Below are 18186 nucleotides of genomic sequence, written 5' to 3'. Positions count from 1 at the left end.
TAGGCAATGCCTGCTCAAGAGGAGGAAGAATCTTCCTCCAAGAGAGCGACCCGCTGAGGGCCACTCCATGTATTATTCCTCCAAGGATAAAACTAAGCGTAAGGAAAAGAAAATACAAGAAATAAAAGACCATAAATAAAATGCATAAAAAGACAACAACTTAGGACATAAAAAGTCTCCAATTAGAAAGAAAAGAAGAAAAAATAGGGAAAATAGGCAAATCGGAAAATAGGAAAACCTGATTGATTGATTGATTGATAGTTTATTGTTGCAGGTAAACAACAAGGGAGAAGGGAGGAACATGCCATCCCAACCCCCAGGCAGGACAGAGTGTGATTATACAACTATTTATACATGTGTAGGGAGTACCATGAAACTAAAAAGATACAATGGTAGGAAGGAAAGCACAACAAGGGAGGGCCCGGAGGGGGCGGTACCTCCCCCTGGACAATAAGACAATAAAATGTGGGGACGGAGAACATTGCCCAAGCACTAGATGGGAATGAATACAGAGATAGAGTAAATACTAGTCCTTAAAGTAAAATACTGCAGAGATCACAGCCTTGTATAGCACGGCAGTAGTTCAGGCTGCCACACACGGCATCACCACCTTGGTGCAAACTGAGGGTGTTCTTTGAGGATAGCAGGGAGGACATCATGGTTCAGGAGCCAACAAATTGTCTGGGGCAGGTCAAGGCAGTCCCGTGGCTTAAACTTAGCAATGAGAGGGCATTCCATGACATAGTGATGCAATGTGTGGCCCCTCGGCCTGGCACAGAGCGTGCAGCAGACACCAGGGGAGTTACTAACCTCCCAGTAGTACCTATAGCCTAGCCTAAGGCGCATGGCTACCACATCCTGAGGGGCACTGTGTCGCCCATAGGGGTAAACACAGCGCTGGGAGACACTAACATAGTGGAGGCTGCTGGCGCTGCCATTGTCACAGCAGTGTCTGAGTTGGGTAGCAATGCTATCACGTGAATAATGCCTAAGTCTATTCTTAACATAGCTAAGCGTATAGTCAGTGCCAGGGCCCACTGTGTCATCCTGAAGGGCTCGGCGAGCAAGGCAGTCTGCCTTCTCATTGAGCTGGATGCCCACATGAGAGGGTACCCAGGTGAAGTGGACCGTGGCACCTGCGGCCTCAAGGGCACGGACGGCAGTCAGGCACTTAGCTACAAGATCACAGTCGGCAGGGGAGGAGGACACAAGTTCATGCAATGCAGCCTGGCTATCGACAAACAAGTAGACATTTTCGTGCAAAGCTGCTACAGTGTGGAGAGCCTCAAGGATGGCATACAGCTCAGCCCGGGTCGAGGACAGGTACCCCGGCAGCCGCCTGGTAACCTCAATGTCAGTGTACTGGGTGGGGGACGCGTAATCCCGGATAAACACGCCACAGCCCGACCTGCTGCCATCTACGCAGCCATCACAGTACACATGGACAGCCCGAACACGGGGGTACTTGGACAGTTTGACCATGAAGTGATCCTGGAGGACATGGGGAAGCCAATCACGTTTAGGGAAAGGTAGTTGTTCAACGTCTACACTGACACGATAGGGAGGCCAGGCAGGTTGGGCCGGGGAGTAAACTAGGCCTAAGCACGCTTCTAACACACCCGTCTCTGCTAACATGAGATAAATTTTCCTAAGGTAGGAGGTAACAGGAGCCCTGGAGTCACGGTGCAGAGTTACCAGTGCCTGGTGAAGGGGCACTGCACCAGCACGAAGCAGGCGGCTGACGGTGCGACAAGTAATTTCCCAGATTCTGTCCAAACACGAGGCAGATTCAGTTCTGCCCTCATGACCTCAAGTTTTGCAGTTCTGGGGCACCCCAGAATGAGGCGCATGGCCTCATTTTGAATAAGTTCCAAGGGGTGAAGTTGTGCCGCACTAAACTGTACCAAAACAGGGGCAGCATAATCAATGAGGGACCTGACGACAGAAAGGTAAAACATCCTGAGGACAGGGATGCCGACTCCAAGGCCCCTGTTAGCCAAAACCTTAAGAGGAGCTAACCTAGGAAGGCAGATGTTCTGAACATGAGTGACGCTCTGCACAGATTTCTGGAAGCTGACAGGGGCGCCTAAGTACTTGTATGTAGGAACTCTAGCTAAAGGAGTGCCATTAATGCTGGGCAGGTGAGAAACTCTCCTCCCACTGGCTAGAAAACAGGGAAATAAAATAAAGAAATGGGAAAATAGGTCAATCGGAAAGGATAAAATCGGAAAGTCTGAATATAGGGAGACAGAAAAGTGAAACAATCAAGAAGGAGCCAAGAAGCTATAAAGGAAGGAGAAGAAGAAGAGGAGGAGGAAGCAAACAAGTCCCCTGTGACATCAAGATCAAGGTCGAGGTCCGCCGCGTGCCCTGAAGTGCCCTGGCAGTGTTTCTCGTGGAGGAGGAGGAGCCCCTCGGCGTGCAGGCCCCCAGGGTGAGTGTGCGGGTGGTGGAGGGCCAGGGTGTGGACGGGCTACACTTGGGACAGGAAGGAGGGGAGGGCCAGGGTGTGGACGGGCTACACTTGGGACAGGAAGGAGGGGAGGGCCAGGGTGTGGACGGGCTACACTTGGGACAGGAAGGAGGGGAGGGCCAGGGTGTGGACGGGCTACACTTGGGACAGGAAGGAGGGGAGGGCCAGGGTGTGGACGGGCTACACTTGGGACAGGAAGGAGGGAAGGGCCAGGGTGTGGACGGGCTACACTTGGGACAGGAAGGAGGGGAGGGCCAGGGTGTGGACGGGCTACACTTGGGACAGGAAGGAGGGGAGGGCCAGGGTGTGGACGGGCTGTACTTGGGACAGGAAGGAGGGGAGGGCCAGGGTGTGGACGGGCTGTACTTGGGACAGGAAGGAGGGGAGGGCCAGGGTGTGGACGGGCTACACTTGGGACAGGAAGGAGGGGAGGGCTAGGGTGTGGACGGGCTGTACTTGGGACAGGAAGGAGGGGAGGGCCAGGGTGTGGACGGGCTGTAATTGAAAATCACTCCGCACCTTGAAAATACGATATTACGCCTCCATATTGTACTTAAGGGCATATTATACATACGGACGATGTGTTTACATGGCGACGCCATTGCAATATGAGCAGCGTTGCCAACGATCCGGTTAGCAATGATACGCTATGTGAGACCAGGTCCACCATGCGTTGTTATTATTATTTTTTTGGTGTGAACACGCACCTTTACCTAATACTATTTCCGATAATACGCTTGGTTAGCGATGGTACGCTTTGTTAGCCATTAGCCCACGCATGTGAGACCAGGTCCACCACGCATGGTTATTTTTTTTTTAGAACACGCACCTTTAAGAGGGGGTGGACCAGGGTGGGGCGCAGCCCCCCCTTGGTTAGCAGGGGGGTCGAGGGGGCTGAAGCCCCCTCGTTAGCTAATTAGTTAGCGGGCAGTCTCTGGGCCCAAACAGACAAAATACTAGCTTGGAGGTTTTGTATTTTTTTGCCCAGGGCTTTATTTTGCTCTCCAGCAGCTTAAGAATGATTTAACTTGCTGTTAAATAATTGTTAGTAGCTATTTTGATTTCTGGTCTTAAGATAAGTGATTTACAGACCAGAAGTCAAAATAGCTATAGGTTCTTAAGCTAACAATTATTTAACAGCAAGTTAAATCATTCTTAAGCTGCTGGAGAGCAAAATAAAGCCCTGGGCAAAAAAATACAAAACCTCCAAGCTAATATTTTGTCTGTTTGGGCCGCTCAGGAGACTGCGGCCCGCGGCACATTCGCCCTCAGTGGTCACACACACACCACACACAGATGCAAACCTTAAAACCTTACCAGCAAAGGGTAAATACATTTTTTTTCTATCAGCAGGTACCACGTTTGGACATTTGGCTCCAAACGACAGCCAGTATTATTTTTTCCCGAAATAGAAAAGAGGAACCGAGCTAAGTCCAAACTACTTGTCTTCGAGTCGCCGCTGGATAGCCAATATGGTCCCTTGACGCACTGTACTCCTGAAAAAAAAATCTCCTTCAACTCATGCAGGATAGCATTATTTATGATACCTTTCCTCAACTATTTCTTCATTTTGCCAACAAAAATCACCATTATCTGTGAAAAATAAATAAAACAGGTAACAGAATATTAAAAAAAAAATTAACTAACTCTTCAACTCCAATATTAGGGAAGTAAAAACTGAACTGAAAAAAAACAACAACTAATGAACAATAATAATGATAATAATAATAATAATAATAATAATGATGATGATGATGATGAATACAGTATTAACTGCATGAAACATTGCCAGAAGTTAAGGGGATTCAAACAGAAACTGAAAATAACAAATCCAGTAATCTTTTCCTTGGAGAATCTTTTGTAATGCATGAGATGAAATTCCTTCCATTACTTTCCCAGTAAAAAAGAACCGTATACAAATACTTAAACCATACTCTGACATGGCTATTGTGATCAATCACCTAATTAAGATCTAGCTATCTATGTCTGACAAAACACCATCTTGTGATGAATGTGCTGAATCATTTGACTGGGATTTCAACCTTTGTGCTCTACCTCCACAACGATCGCTGGAACAACGGAGATATTTCATAATTGTTTGACCAATCTCCTTCTCATCTGTAGAAAATTGTGGCTTCATGAGCAGCACTCCTGTCAAAAAATAATGTGATGTAAATATATTAACTATACATTATTAATTCTGTAAAATCTAATGGCCACTGAAAGGCTGCTGTTCCCCTACTCTAGACCTTCTCATCACCTCCTCATTAGTCACCCTGTCATCCCAGTCAGGTGTTACTTAAATATGGACGGTTACAGTGGCGTAGCTACGGGTGGGTGGGAAGCCAATAACCCCAGGTGCCTAACCACTGGCCAGTGGGCACAGCTGCCATACGGCAAGGAACGGTGTTCCACCATGTAGGACTGAGGAAGCATGCAGGAACATTATGAATAATTTCTACTCATGACTTACTCTCGAACTCAAGTACAATAAATATTTTTCCTCTGCTTGAAAGAAAGTATAAGATTTATCAAACTATCTCTCTGATGCCTCACTCCATTCAGGAACGTCTAACAAAGAGGTGGCCACAGCAGAAGAGCTTCCAATTTTTCTTTATTCACCTGGAGGATAGTTTCTTTGAATTGTTTATGGAAGAAAACAATATATTCAATGTTTATGATAACCAACATAGCAGTCTTCTAATACCAACATCAAGTATTATTTAGCATTTCTTAAGTTGGACTGTTCTAATTACATGATTCATATATACTTGAAATTGTACTCACCACACACCAGTTGACAAAGCTTTGTTGACTTGAATCCTATCTTCGTGAAATTCTCCTTTGTTTTCCAACACTTCTTGCCCTCCCAATTGAATTTCTGTTGCAGTCGATTTGACATGACAGTATCCAAAATTGACTTTACTGCAACTCTCAATGTAGTTCCTCCCAAAACCTTCAGCCGTTGTACCTAAAACATATAACTTAGATAATAATATGTTCTTTGTTATTTTTTATCATGCATTTGAAGTATTTTCCCAACATACAGTTCGCTTGATTTAACTACGACTAGAGTGTGATCAACTAGTTTTGCAAACTCAAACTAAAGAACCTGACTGCGTCTTTCACACACAGTTAGGCTAAAATATGTAAAACATTATTCCAGTTTATTTTGTTATCATTCATTGTTACACAACCTTTGGTAATCATTACCAAGGGCCTCTAGATGCATAAACACAATCAAAAATAAATAAAAGGGATCACTTAAGTAAACTTAAAACAAGGGACAAGAAAGGCAAAAAAGGAAAACTTGAAATGGTTTCTTAATTTAATAACAAAAGAAATTATATTAATACAACAAAAATGAAAGTGAAATATTTACAAGTTCCAAAAGATAAGTCCAGTTACTACTTTAAGATAAAATAAGCACAACAGTAAAGTACGGTAAATAAATAAAATCACAAATATGAAGACACAAATAAATCCTACAACATAACACCTAACCCGCAGACACACACACACACTAAGTTACTGGGAAATTCACATTATGTTGTACTTACACAAGACTAGAGAGGAGCGGTAGGGAAGGGAGGACAAAGGCACCGGGAATGCTTAAGTGAAGTGAAGGCAAGAGAAGGACTTTTTATACAATTCAAAAGAGGGAGGGAAAGAAACACAAAGGGGTGGAACAAAACCTTATTTTACACATAATTTAGGGCAGGGATTGGTCACAAATAGTGGGCGGAGAAGTGAGTGGACACGATGACAGGGTATGGGCAGTGTATGGAGGTCATTGTAGGTCACACCCAAACATGGATAGTTTTCTGTGAGTGGCTCAGGAGAAGGGTATGGGAGGAGTTAAGGAAAAAAGCAAAACAAACAAACATTTTTTCTATGAACGGGTGAGGGGAGGGAGACTGGGATGGACGGAGCAGCTGCAGGACCCGTGTTGTTGACATGATGCCGTAGGGCTAAAGGGGCACAACAAGACACAAGTTGAGACATAAATAGACGGAAACACGATACTGGACACACAATGATATAGTTGTAGGACATACATACACACAGACAGACACAAGTAAATATCATAAAAATAGCATGGATCGCTACACGTAACATCATTCAAATAAAGTGTTAATAAAATTATTAATTTTACTTACCATAAGCTCTTTAAATTCTTGATCAGATGTCAGTCTTCCTTCAAGAGCATCAAATCCCTGAAGTGTTTCAATTGGTAGTACATCATCAACAGCAGTAAAGTCATATTCCTGTGATGATGATGATACCGACTGCATTGTCAACAGCTGGTGTAGCATATCCTTCTGCGTTGCCATTAGTTGTTGAAGCAGTTTAGTTTGATCTTCCGTGCGTGTCTCACATCTTGCTAAAGCAAGTAGAATAGTCTTCAATTCTCAAAGAAAAAGTTGCCATAGAAATTTCAGATTCAGATTTCTAAGTCACTAGAACAAGCAGAATAGTATGTAGAATAGTATGTAATGAAATATCACACAGTGATTTTGTTGTTAGTCAGCCTTTAACTCCAGACCATACCTTACCATGGTGGCTTAGTCCACATTGGTAAGCCCATGTATCTTGTGTAAAGTGCATGTTAAGGTTACTGTAGCGTTAGAATGGCTATAGATATAAGTGTAATCTGTAACCAGTGTGACCTATGTCTATCAGGTGCCTTAGGATATACTTGTGTACATGCCAGACTGTAATGTTAACATTACTGTAGTGCTGGAATGGCCGTGTGTAGATTTGATTTGTGACCAGTGTGATAAATTCAACTATGTCCATCAGTTCCTGGAATAGATTTGCATGCAATCATTCTGGTCTACAGGTACTCTGATTAGAGTGTATAGGTTCAGTAAGTCTTTTAAACAATGATGTCATGTATGAAGCTTGAAAAATTCCAGTTTCACTACTATTTCACGAGAATTTTTTTCATGAGGTATACTAATTGAATATCTAAATTACTTATATGAAACATGATAAACAATGTATACAAATTAAGCTTTTATCAATATTGCAAAAAGTTAAAAGATAAATGTAAGATATTACAGTTACACCCAAAATGTTTATGCAAAGTTAGCAGCATCACTTACGGTCAGAATGCGTGTCTCTGTCAACCTTAGGGATGCAAAAGCATTACTTCTTTGAAGAGATGGGAAACCAGAAACACGAGGGGTTCTGGAATTGTGCTTGGCTTGGCTGCATAGTTGATGTATCTCCAGATGAGTCAGAGCAGTCTGTGTCTTCATAAAGTGTTTTACGCTTCAATCTGTAATGATAAATCCTGAATAATAATTTCAACACCTTTGAATTAACATCCTATCAAAGGTGCAACTTCAAAGATTAACTAACTGCAATCCCCAACTTGTCTGTGATTGAATGTGTACCATAGGAAATCAGGGGACAGTATGAGCCTACATGAGGCCAAATAATACCTCAACAGGAAGAAAAATACTCACCCTAAAAGCCAAGTACTCACACTGGATAGGTAGGCCAACTTTCCCCAGGCATGACTTGGTCCTTGATAGCCTTTTGAGTTTTCAGGGAGTCTCTGTATGGAGGCCATCTACATTTTCTTTCATTTTTTGAAAGCCAAATGCTTGGAGCAACATCCACCTCTTGTGTTTCAACAAACACAACTACACAAAACTCTTTGGAAGTCATGCTGATTGATTGAATCACTGTGGCTGAAGGCTGTGAACAAGTGGAAAAGCAGCAAATGAATTTTGTGATAATTGTATCAGCAAATATTTTCTTTGGATTGCCATGTAAGAAGATATCTTCAAATCTTTTTGCAGTGCTTTAACTTTGTAAATTCCTAAATTTGCAGATGATAATGGGTAATGAAAAACAATTTCCTTAACCTGATATACTTGATATATTATACTTATATTATTAGGCTCACATTTATTTGAAATAATATTTTGAATGCATCCAATTTCATTGTTAATCATTACTCCTTGATCAGCAGGTGTGACTTTCAAACAGTATTTTTCCAAGTATAATTCCTTGTACTGCTGGCATACCATTTCATCAACTAAAGGGCCTTGTGCGTGAATCTTTTTCAGGACAGGATAGATATGTTCTTCCACATCCATACTTATATTTCTTTCTGAAATCCTATTGATAACTTGAGATAAAGGGAAGTTGGGTTTCCTCAAGAGATTTTTTATGACTCCCAAAAAGTTTTCAAATTCAAATGCCGAAAAACTATCAAGAGTACCATGTTTTGCGACATCATCAGGTAGATGCCACAAATTACGAACATTGTAAACAGCATATCTTTTCCCATATATCTGGATAAAGTGCTCAGGGAACTTGAGTAAATAGTCTTTTGCATACTCAACAGAATTTGGAATATCTTTTCTGGACAAGAAACTGACTGCACTGTACAGCAACATGAAATTGTTATATATGTTGATGTCAGTGGTATCTTTCAAAACCACAGGGTCTGTATATAGAAGAAAACTTCTTGACTCATTTGCTTTGAATCTATCAAGTTCATCTAGCGACCTTGGTTTACGGTTGAATTCCGCAGGCATGAATTTTGCTACATTGACCAGGTTTTTAGATATTCAGTTTTTTTTGTGAGAGCCTATCCTTACATTTAAGGGTCCTTTGAGCCAAAGATTGAGAAGTTTTCTCATAACACCCAAATACACTAAGTGCATAGGATCCAATACAAGATAAAGCCATGGATGGAGAGGTAAGGTGGGGTTGAGTGTACAGGAGCTGCCTTGTATAGGCCAACCAGCCTCTTGCAGACTCCTTACGTTCTTATGTTCTTTTTTTTTTCTTTTTTTTTTTTAGCACATGACTTTGTGTCCCAATGTCCACCACTGGTGTTAGTGTTGAAGTGAGGCATCGAGACAGTTGCTGTGGTCAGTACTTGTTCCGTCCCTGCTGCCGCTGACTTCAGGACTCCTTGGTGCATCCCTCGCCTTGCCTGCTCAATTGGTCACTGAGTGTGGCTTTGAAGCAACCTCGCCGCCTTCTCCAGCATCTCTGAGGTTCCTCAAGGCCAGCCAACTCCTCACATCCAGAGTAGTGTTGCAGTGGAGGCTGCAAGGCGGGACAGCAGCTGGAGTGGCTGGGATCAGCAGGAGCAGACTGCTACTGGTGTGAGGTTCAGGAGTGATAAAAAACACCACCAACACAACCACCAACAACAACAACAACTGCTGGCCTCTTCATCCACAAAGGGGGAAGTTTGAATTTCAGAAGTGTGAGAAGATCTGAGAATGAGAGCAAGTTTACTGACCAAAGCCAAGAGTGTGAGAAAAGACATGAAGGGAAGGATGACCTCAACAAATACACCCACACACTCTGGTGTAAGACCTCATGAAAGTCGGGAGTGTGGCAAAAGGTTTAGTAATAGGAGTAACCCCAAACATCACACCCTTACACACACTGGTGCAAGAAACCATGAGTGTGAAGTTTGTGGGAAATGTTTCAGTCAGAGGGGTCACCTCAACACACACACCCTTACACACATCAGTGCAAGAAATCATGAGTGTGAAGTTTGTGGGAAATGTTTCAGTCAGAAGGGTACCCTCAAGAAACACACCCTTACACACAGTGGTGAAAGAAATCATGAGTGTGAAGTTTGTGGGAAATGTTTCAGTCAGAAGGGTACCCTCAAGAAACACACCCTTACACACAGTGGTGAAAGAAATCATGAGTGTGAAGTTTGTGGGAAATGTTTCAGTCAGAAGGGTACCCTCAAATTACACACTCTTACACACACTGGTGAAAGAAATCATGAGTGTGAAGTTTGTGGAAAATGTTTCAGTCGGAAGGGTACCCTCAAATTACACACTCTTACACACACTGGTGAAAGAAATTATAGGTGTGAAGTTTGTGGAAAATGTTTCAGTCACAAGGGTACCCTCAAATTACACACTCTTACACACACTGGTGAAAGAAATTATAGGTGTGAAGTTTGTGGAAAATGTTTCAGTCGGAAGGGTATCCTCAAGAAACACACCCTTACACACACTGGTGAAAGAAAGCATGAGTGTGAAGTTTGTGGTAAATGTTTCAGTCAGAAGGGTGACCTCAAATTACACACTCTTACACACACTGGTGAAAGAAATCATGAGTGTGAAGTTTGTGGGAAATGTTTCAGTCGGAAGGATAACCTCAAATTACACACTCTTACACACACTGATGCAAGAAATCATCAGTGTGAAGTTTGTGGGAAATGTTTCATTAAGAAGAGTAACCTCAAATTACACACTCTTACACACACTGGTGAAAGAAATCATGAGTGTGAAGTTTGTGGGAAATGTTTCAGTCGGAAGGGTACCCTCAAATTACACACTCTTACACACACTGGTGAAAGAAAGCATGAGTGTGAAGTTTGTGGAAAATGTTTCAGTCAGAAGGGTAACCTCAAATTACACCTTGTTACACACACTGATGCAAGAAGTCATGAGTGTGAAGTTTGTGGGAAAAGGTTCAAACTGAAGAGTATATTGGACATGCACCTCTTCAGACACTCTGGTCATAAAGGGTTCAAGTGCGATGTTTGTGGGAAACGTTTCATGACTAAGGGTGAGATTGTCAGGCACATGAAGGTCCACTTCTCCTGAGGTGCTGTGCTGATTCAGTTCTGCTGTGTGTGTGAGTGCAAGTGTTTGTTGTGGTGGTGTTACAGGGCTGTGTGTAGCACAGAGAACAGAAAATATTCATCTGTTGGAACAAATGGTGACTGTGACGGCATGATCTGTTATTCACTTTCCACCCCAGGCTTCATGTGGTTGGTGGGTCCTGTGAAAGGTCTGATCTTTTTGGTGACTGTGCTGGGCTGGCTGTTGTGGCCTGGGCTTATTGGTCAAGTGTGTGTGTGTTAATAGTAATAATATAGTGTATTTGGTCTTACCAGCCGCTAAGCTAAAAATGTACACATTATAAACACATTGTAAAGAACAGTAGGTAGGGGTTCAGGGATCTAACACATCAGTGGGAGGTTGGAATGATAGTGGTGGGAGGGTTGAGTGCAGTGCGGTGGTGCCGGGGAGGGGGAGGACATCCTCTTCCAGATGGTGGCAAGGTGTTAGTCCCAAGGTGTGACATTCATGTAGGTGTGAAAGAGGGGTGACGATATGATTGAGCACATGCTACTTGAGTGATGTATGGATATAAGAGAGAAAGGGGATTATGGTAACAGTTGTGACTGAATGGAATAGGATGTTGGAGAGGATGTAAAAGGTTAAATGCATGCAATATTATTTCAGCTGAGGTCATTTTCAAAGCAGACAATTGTTGTCATTCAGTAGATCATGTCATTCTTAATCATCAGAAATCATTTTCAAGACTCAATTCTGACCTGTCACATTGCGTAGATCTTGTCATTCTGAGTCAGTTGAGGTCATCTTGAAGCCAACAATTCTTGTTTCATAGTTCAATTCTTGTCATTTTCCCTCTTTTTGTTCCCCAGATATATTTTTCAAATTAATATCATATTTATTTCCATTTATTTCATTTTGGGAGCAGGCATTAAGGCCAGGTTATGTTAGGTTACCTTATATTTAGTTTAATTAGGTCAGATGAGGTTAGGTTACATTTAATTTGATTAGGGTAGTTAGATTTAATTGTGTTCAATGAATGTGTAATATGCTTCAGTTATATAATGTGTACTCGCCATTGCCAATGGAGCTTGGGAATAATAACACATGACTTAGTCATTCACTTTTTTTTATTGGATTAACCTGCAGTTTGAGTATTACAGCTTGATGTAGCACGTAACAGCTGATACAGCACAACAAATAAGTAATTACTGAGAAATCATCTATACAGGAAGGTAGTTGGTGTGGAAGAGAAATGGCTACTAACTCTGCCCTGTGCACAGGGGGTGATAAGTGGTGCCACAAAGAGATGCTCAGGGCTGAGAAATGTAAATCAAGTAGTGGTGCATTACAGGTGCCCAGTTTGTGAAAGACGGGACAGGAAACGGAGGAAATAGGTAACTGGAACTGTGTGGCAAAGCAGAAGGGAGGAAAGGACCTGCAGAAGCCACTGCCTCAACAGACTATTGGAAATGGTTTGACTATAGTAAGTCTGCTGGTCAACAGAAAACTATTCTTAATGTCGTGCCTGGCATGGGCACTCCTTAATAATGTTGGTTAATTATACCTCAAAGTAGAATTAATTGTTGATCACTTAAACCAGAGAGTAAAATTAGTAGTTCATTTACCAAGTCTAATAAGGCACCGTTATCGCACACAGGATTATCATCTGCCAAATAATATGGGTAGCGTGACTTTAACACTATTACTTAAGGTAAATATATTTGTTTAGAGATTCTGATGATGAACTAAGGGTCAAGGGACAGGATTCAGCCATACAAGACTAAATTGTCGCTCATAACACCCATACCACATGGACCGGTAGCTAGCGGCATGCGCAGTGCCGAGTGATCATCAAGCTTCCCGGAACCCAAGTGATCTGAGGTACCGGTATCTGGTCTACCCAAGACGCGTATCATCTACCGCGAAGAATACCGGTACCTGGTGCCGCGCCGGTACCTGAGCCCCGCGTTCCGAGCTTAATGATCACTCGGCACTGGCACTGCGCATTGCCGCTAGTACCGGTACCGTTAGGATCTTAGTGACGCTCGGCGCTCGCCCGCCTCCATGTGGGATGGGCCCTGTGTGTAGACGCTGAGTCACTGCCCCGCTGACCGTCTCCCCTAGTTCCCACCATTTTGTCCTGCTTTCCATTTCCATCACAGCTCCCGTTTCCATTATTTTATTATTTTATTTATTTATTGGAGTTACTGGATAATTCTTCATGTCCGATTCTTTTTCTTTTTTAGGTTGCTAATAAATATTTTTATTGTTATTAGACTATGATCAAGTACACCCATAATAACTATACATGCTATTTTTTTTATAAAAAAAAAAAAATATTCACTTCATTCAGAGAGAGAGATTTACATAGATTTACATAGAAAATCAGACCACACAGACCCCATGGTCCAGACTAGGTGGTCTGTCCTTAAACCTAAGTGATTTGACATTAATCAGAAGGCTCCTAAACGTTGCATTTCTACTCTAGTTTATATTAAGTTGAAGGAGAGAGAGAGTTTTCTTTACAGGAAATTTATTTGGGAATTTCATCAGAAGTCATTAAGAAAAAAAAAAAATCTTCGGGTACCGGTACCGGTACCGGTACTAACGGTACCTGAGTTTTCTGTACCGGTACTCAAATTAACGGTACTTGCCCATCCCTACCTTACATACTCTGACCATGTATTCTGATACTCATTCTCTGTAGTAGTATTAGTAGTAGTAGTCGGTCGGGAGTTTTGCCTTTGTAACGGCACTCCCTGATGTGTCTACTGTCTGGGTCTATTGTTTTCCTTTTTCTTTCATTCTTTTTTCTCTTATTGTCCAAAACTTGTGTACTGTTGTTTTCGTTTGTTCGGTGTGTTCATTTTCAAATAAAAATGTTCCAATGGTGTCGTCCTCTTCTTCCTCGTAAGGCTGTTGCAGCCTCACGCACTTTACTCTCTCCTCTGCACAGGCCGGGCACCAGAGCAGGAAGTGTCGCAGGTCTTCGTGTTCAGCTTCCCACATGTCACACTTGGTTTCCTCTTGCCGGTGTCTGTTTCTGTCTTTTAGTTGCATGTTGTTTGTCCTGCATCTGAATAGCACTTCTGAGGCTTGGTTGTTGGTGTATACCTCCTCTTGTCCTCCCAACTCCTGTCTCCATTTTCTATATATCTTAAGGCTTGCTTTCTCATTCATTTGCCTCTTCCACTCTCTTGTATCCACCTCTCATTCTCTGCTTTATACTCTCCTTTGTCTCATTCCTCACACTCACACTCAGTCCCTCTGTTGCTCTCAGTTCATTCAACAAATCTTTCACCCACCTACTTTGTCTCTTCTCTATCATCTCCTCTCCCACCCTTCTCACCAAATCGTTTCCTTCCACAAGAACATACCTAAGGTACTTCCACTGTCCCTCCCTTATCCTGTTTTCAACACTGGAGCTTCCTATCTCCCCCCTGAGTGCTGCTTCCTGTGCATACATTGGTGCCCTCAAAATCTTCCTGTACACCCCATTCTCTATCCTCTGCAACTTTTTTATGTCTGTCTTTGTGATGTTTATTATATTTACCCGTACAGGATGGATGGCAGTGCAACATTTTTCCAATAAGTCTTTCCTATTAACATTCTTGAACAGCTCTTTTCAATTCCATTGTATGTCATATTTGCTAGCCTTCTCGCTTTCCTGAACATTTCTTCCTTTTGCATTTGAAAACAGTTCCTCTTGTCATTGACTATTATTCCTAAATATTTAATTCTATCCCCAACACTAATGCCCCCTATATTTTCTGGTTTGTTTTCCATATTAAAAATGATAATATTGCTTTTCTGCTTATTTACTTCCAGTCCATATTCTTTAGCTATAGTCTCTATCTTCTCTATCACCTGTACTGCTTCCCCTACACTATTTGCCAAAAGCATGTCATCATCTGCAAAGAAGAGTGAGGTAATCCTGAATGCCTCATCTTTGTACCCACATTCTAGCTCCTCTAGCTCCTGAATTATTTTAAAAGTAATCATCTTAAACAGTGTAGTTGAGGCAGTACATCCCTGTCTAATCCCACTGGTCACTTCTATTTCTATCTCCTCCTCTTCTTTATCTATCTCTATCTTAGTTCTATCTTCTACATAAACTCCTGCTATGAAGTTAATTATATCTGGGTTTACCTTGCTATCCTTTAAAACTTCTATTAACTTATCTCTTCTTACACTATCACAGGCCTTTGCAAAATCTATCGAGATTACTATCAATGGTTTCCTCATCTTATATGCTCCTTCTACACAATATCTTAGAATAAATAGGTTGTTTTCTATCCGGCTTCCCTCTGTGAATCCTGCCTGTGTATCCTTACCTATACCATTTATCCTAATGTGGTCTTCCAAGCTAGTTCTAATCACAGCCATCATTAGCTTGTACCTTACATTCGTCAGAGCTATTGGCCTTAGTTCTTTAACCTTTGGTCTACACTTCTTTGGTAACATGACTGTCCTAGAGTCCCTCCATCCCTCTGGTATCCTCCCTGTCTCTAATACTGCCCCAAGGTCTTCAACCAACACCTTCCGTAATACTTTACTTTTGGCAAATTCTTTGTACATTTCTGGCTTTATTTTGTCTGTTCCAACTGCTTCTTTATTCTTCATTCTATTGATACATTTAATTACTCTATCCCTCAATGTTTTCATGTCTTGGGGTCTTGGTCTTGGTCCTGGGTGTCGGTATTACACCAAGGCCATCTAGCGAGCCGACGCCAGCTGCTCACAGTTTCGTTCAGCTTTCCTGTCTTTCTTTTATATGTAGTCTTTGTTTGAACATCGCACGTACGGAGCAGCACTTGCGACCACAATGGAGGAATTAGGACCAAATGGTGAGATACGACCGGTTGAACATACGGCGCCAGGAAACCATGTACCGAATGACAAAGGAAAATGGCGATTCTCCTGCTGGCAACGTGATGAAAGCACCTCCTCACATCAAAGAAATGCTGCCAAGTCATACTCACTGAACGATCTGTCTCGTAACATGGACGTTATCACGCATCACCGAATAAAAAAAACTTCTGTATATAGTGTTTTTGTGAAGTACAAAGGCTAATGTTTACTCACCCCCCCAAAAAATTCCTACATGTCGTCACACCTGGGTCAAAATGGCCACTTCCAAAACTTTATTTAACAACAAAAATAACGTTACTGGAAACGCTGTGCCGAATGGCACACGGGGCACTCATACCAGAGAAGTGAGAAGGAGCAGAGGACTGTGATACCCTCTCCTCAACAGGGCACCCGACGCACTAATACATGCCCGTGAATGAGTTGAAAAATTCGGCCAAGGTTAACCACAGTGAGCGCGAGTTTCAAAAACACCTTAATTTTTGTGCCAAACGGCAAACGGTTTCCATTCTAGGGTTAAGCAGTATAGGATATACGTTGTCAGGTCCGGGGCTTGTATTTGTTTTAAGGGACTGGAGAGCTTTAAGGACTTCATCGGTAGTTATTACAAAGTTAGGCAATGCCTGCTCAAGAGGAGGAAGAATCTTCCTCCAAGAGAGCGACCCGCTGAGCGCCACTCCATGTATTATTCCTCCAAGGATAAAACTAAGCGTAAGGAAAAGAAAATACAAGAAATAAAAGACCATAAATAAAATGCATAAAAAGACAACAACTTAGGGCATAAAAAGTCTCCAATTAGAAAGAAAAGAAGAAAAAATAGGGAAAATAGGCAAATCGGAAAATAGGAAAACCTGATTGATTGATTGATTGATAGTTTATTGTTGCAGGTAAACAACAAGGGAGAAGGGAGGAACATGCCATCCCAACCCCCAGGCAGGACAGAGTGTGATTATACAACTATTTATACATGTGTAGGGAGTACCATGAAACTAAAAAGATACAATGGTAGGAAGGAAAGCACAACAAGGGAGGGCCCGGAGGGGGCGGTACCTCCCCCTGGACAATAAGACAATAAAATGTGGGGACGGAGAACATTGCCCAAGCACTAGATGGGAATGAATACAGAGATAGAGTAAATACTAGTCCTTAAAGTAAAATACTGCAGAGATCACAGCCTTGTATAGCACGGCAGTAGTTCAGGCTGCCACACACGGCATCACCACCTTGGTGCAAACTGAGGGTGTTCTTTGAGGATAGCAGGGAGGACATCATGGTTCAGGAGCCAACAAATTGTCTGGGGCAGGTCAAGGCAGTCCCGTGGCTTAAACTTAGCAATGAGAGGGCATTCCATGACATAGTGATGCAATGTGTGGCCCCTCGGCCTGGCACAGAGCGTGCAGCAGACACCAGGGGAGTTACTAACCTCCCAGTAGTACCTATAGCCTAGCCTAAGGCGCATGGCTACCACATCCTGAGGGGCACTGTGTCGCCCATAGGGGTAAACACAGCGCTGGGAGACACTAACATAGTGGAGGCTGCTGGCGCTGCCATTGTCACAGCAGTGTCTGAGTTGGGTAGCAATGCTATCACGTGAACAATGCTTAAGTCTATTCTTAACATAGCTAAGCGTATAGTCAGTGCCAGGGCCCACTGTGTCATCCTGAAGGGCTCGGCGAGCAAGGCAGTCTGCCTTCTCATTGAGCTGGATGCCCACATGAGAGGGCACCCAGGTGAAGTGGACCGTGGCACCTGCGGCCTCAAGGGCACGGACGGCAGTCAGGCACTTAGCTACAAGATCACAGTCGGCAGGGGAGGAGGACACAAGTTCATGCAATGCAGCCTGGCTATCGACAAACAAGTAGACATTTTCGTGCAAAGCTGCTACAGTGTGGAGAGCCTCAAGGATGGCATACAGCTCAGCCCGGGTCGAGGACAGGTACCCCGGCAGCCGCCTGGTAACCTCAATGTCAGTGTACTGGGTGGGGGAAGCGTAATCCCGGATAAACACGCCACAGCCCGACCTGCTGCCATCTACGCAGCCATCACAGTACACATGGACAGCCCGAACACGGGGGTACTTGGACAGTTTGACCATGAAGTGATCCTGGAGGACATGGGGAAGCCAATCACGTTTAGGGAAAGGTAGTTGTTCAACGTCTACACTGACACGATAGGGAGGCCAGGCAGGTTGGGCCGGGGAGTAAACTAGCCCTGTGACATCAAGATCAAGGTCGAGGTCCGCCGCGTGCCCTGAAG

At 43.1% G+C, this 18186-nt stretch overlaps 1 protein-coding gene and 1 long non-coding RNA gene across 7 annotated transcripts in view; one reads left to right on the top strand and one right to left on the bottom strand.

The window, feature by feature from the left end:
* Window positions 1-18186, bottom strand: part of LOC126987398 (uncharacterized) — a 54448-nt gene that overhangs the window by 4056 nt on the left and 32206 nt on the right. For 2 of the 4 annotated variants that reach the window (XR_007740875.1, XR_007740874.1), the window contains one exon: window positions 9827-10893. This is a non-coding gene — a long non-coding RNA (uncharacterized LOC126987398). The remainder of the gene's footprint in view (window positions 1-9826; window positions 10894-18186) is intronic. The other 2 variants (XR_007740877.1, XR_007740876.1) reach the window with 2 other exon arrangements.
* LOC126987397 (zinc finger protein 418-like) overlaps window positions 1-18186 on the top strand; it is a 60650-nt gene that overhangs the window by 35464 nt on the left and 7000 nt on the right. The window contains exons 1-2 of one of the 3 annotated variants that reach the window (XM_050844377.1): window positions 2193-2434; window positions 9299-11483. The exons of 1 other annotated variant lie outside the window; for it this stretch is intronic. In XM_050844377.1, the coding sequence (XP_050700334.1) occupies window positions 9830-10957 (1128 nt within the window). In that variant the 5' untranslated portion in view covers window positions 2193-2434; window positions 9299-9829 and the 3' untranslated portion in view covers window positions 10958-11483. Of the gene's footprint in view, window positions 1-2192; window positions 2435-9298; window positions 11501-18186 lie in introns of those variants that run through there. One more of the 3 variants, XM_050844376.1, reaches the window with a different exon arrangement.

Source organism: Eriocheir sinensis, chromosome 64 (assembly GCF_024679095.1).
Source record: "Eriocheir sinensis breed Jianghai 21 chromosome 64, ASM2467909v1, whole genome shotgun sequence".
NCBI classification, from domain to species: Eukaryota; Metazoa; Arthropoda; class Malacostraca; order Decapoda; family Varunidae; genus Eriocheir; species Eriocheir sinensis.
The sequence above is the reverse complement of the archived record's forward strand: the minus strand, read 5'-3'. Positions and strand labels throughout refer to the sequence as shown.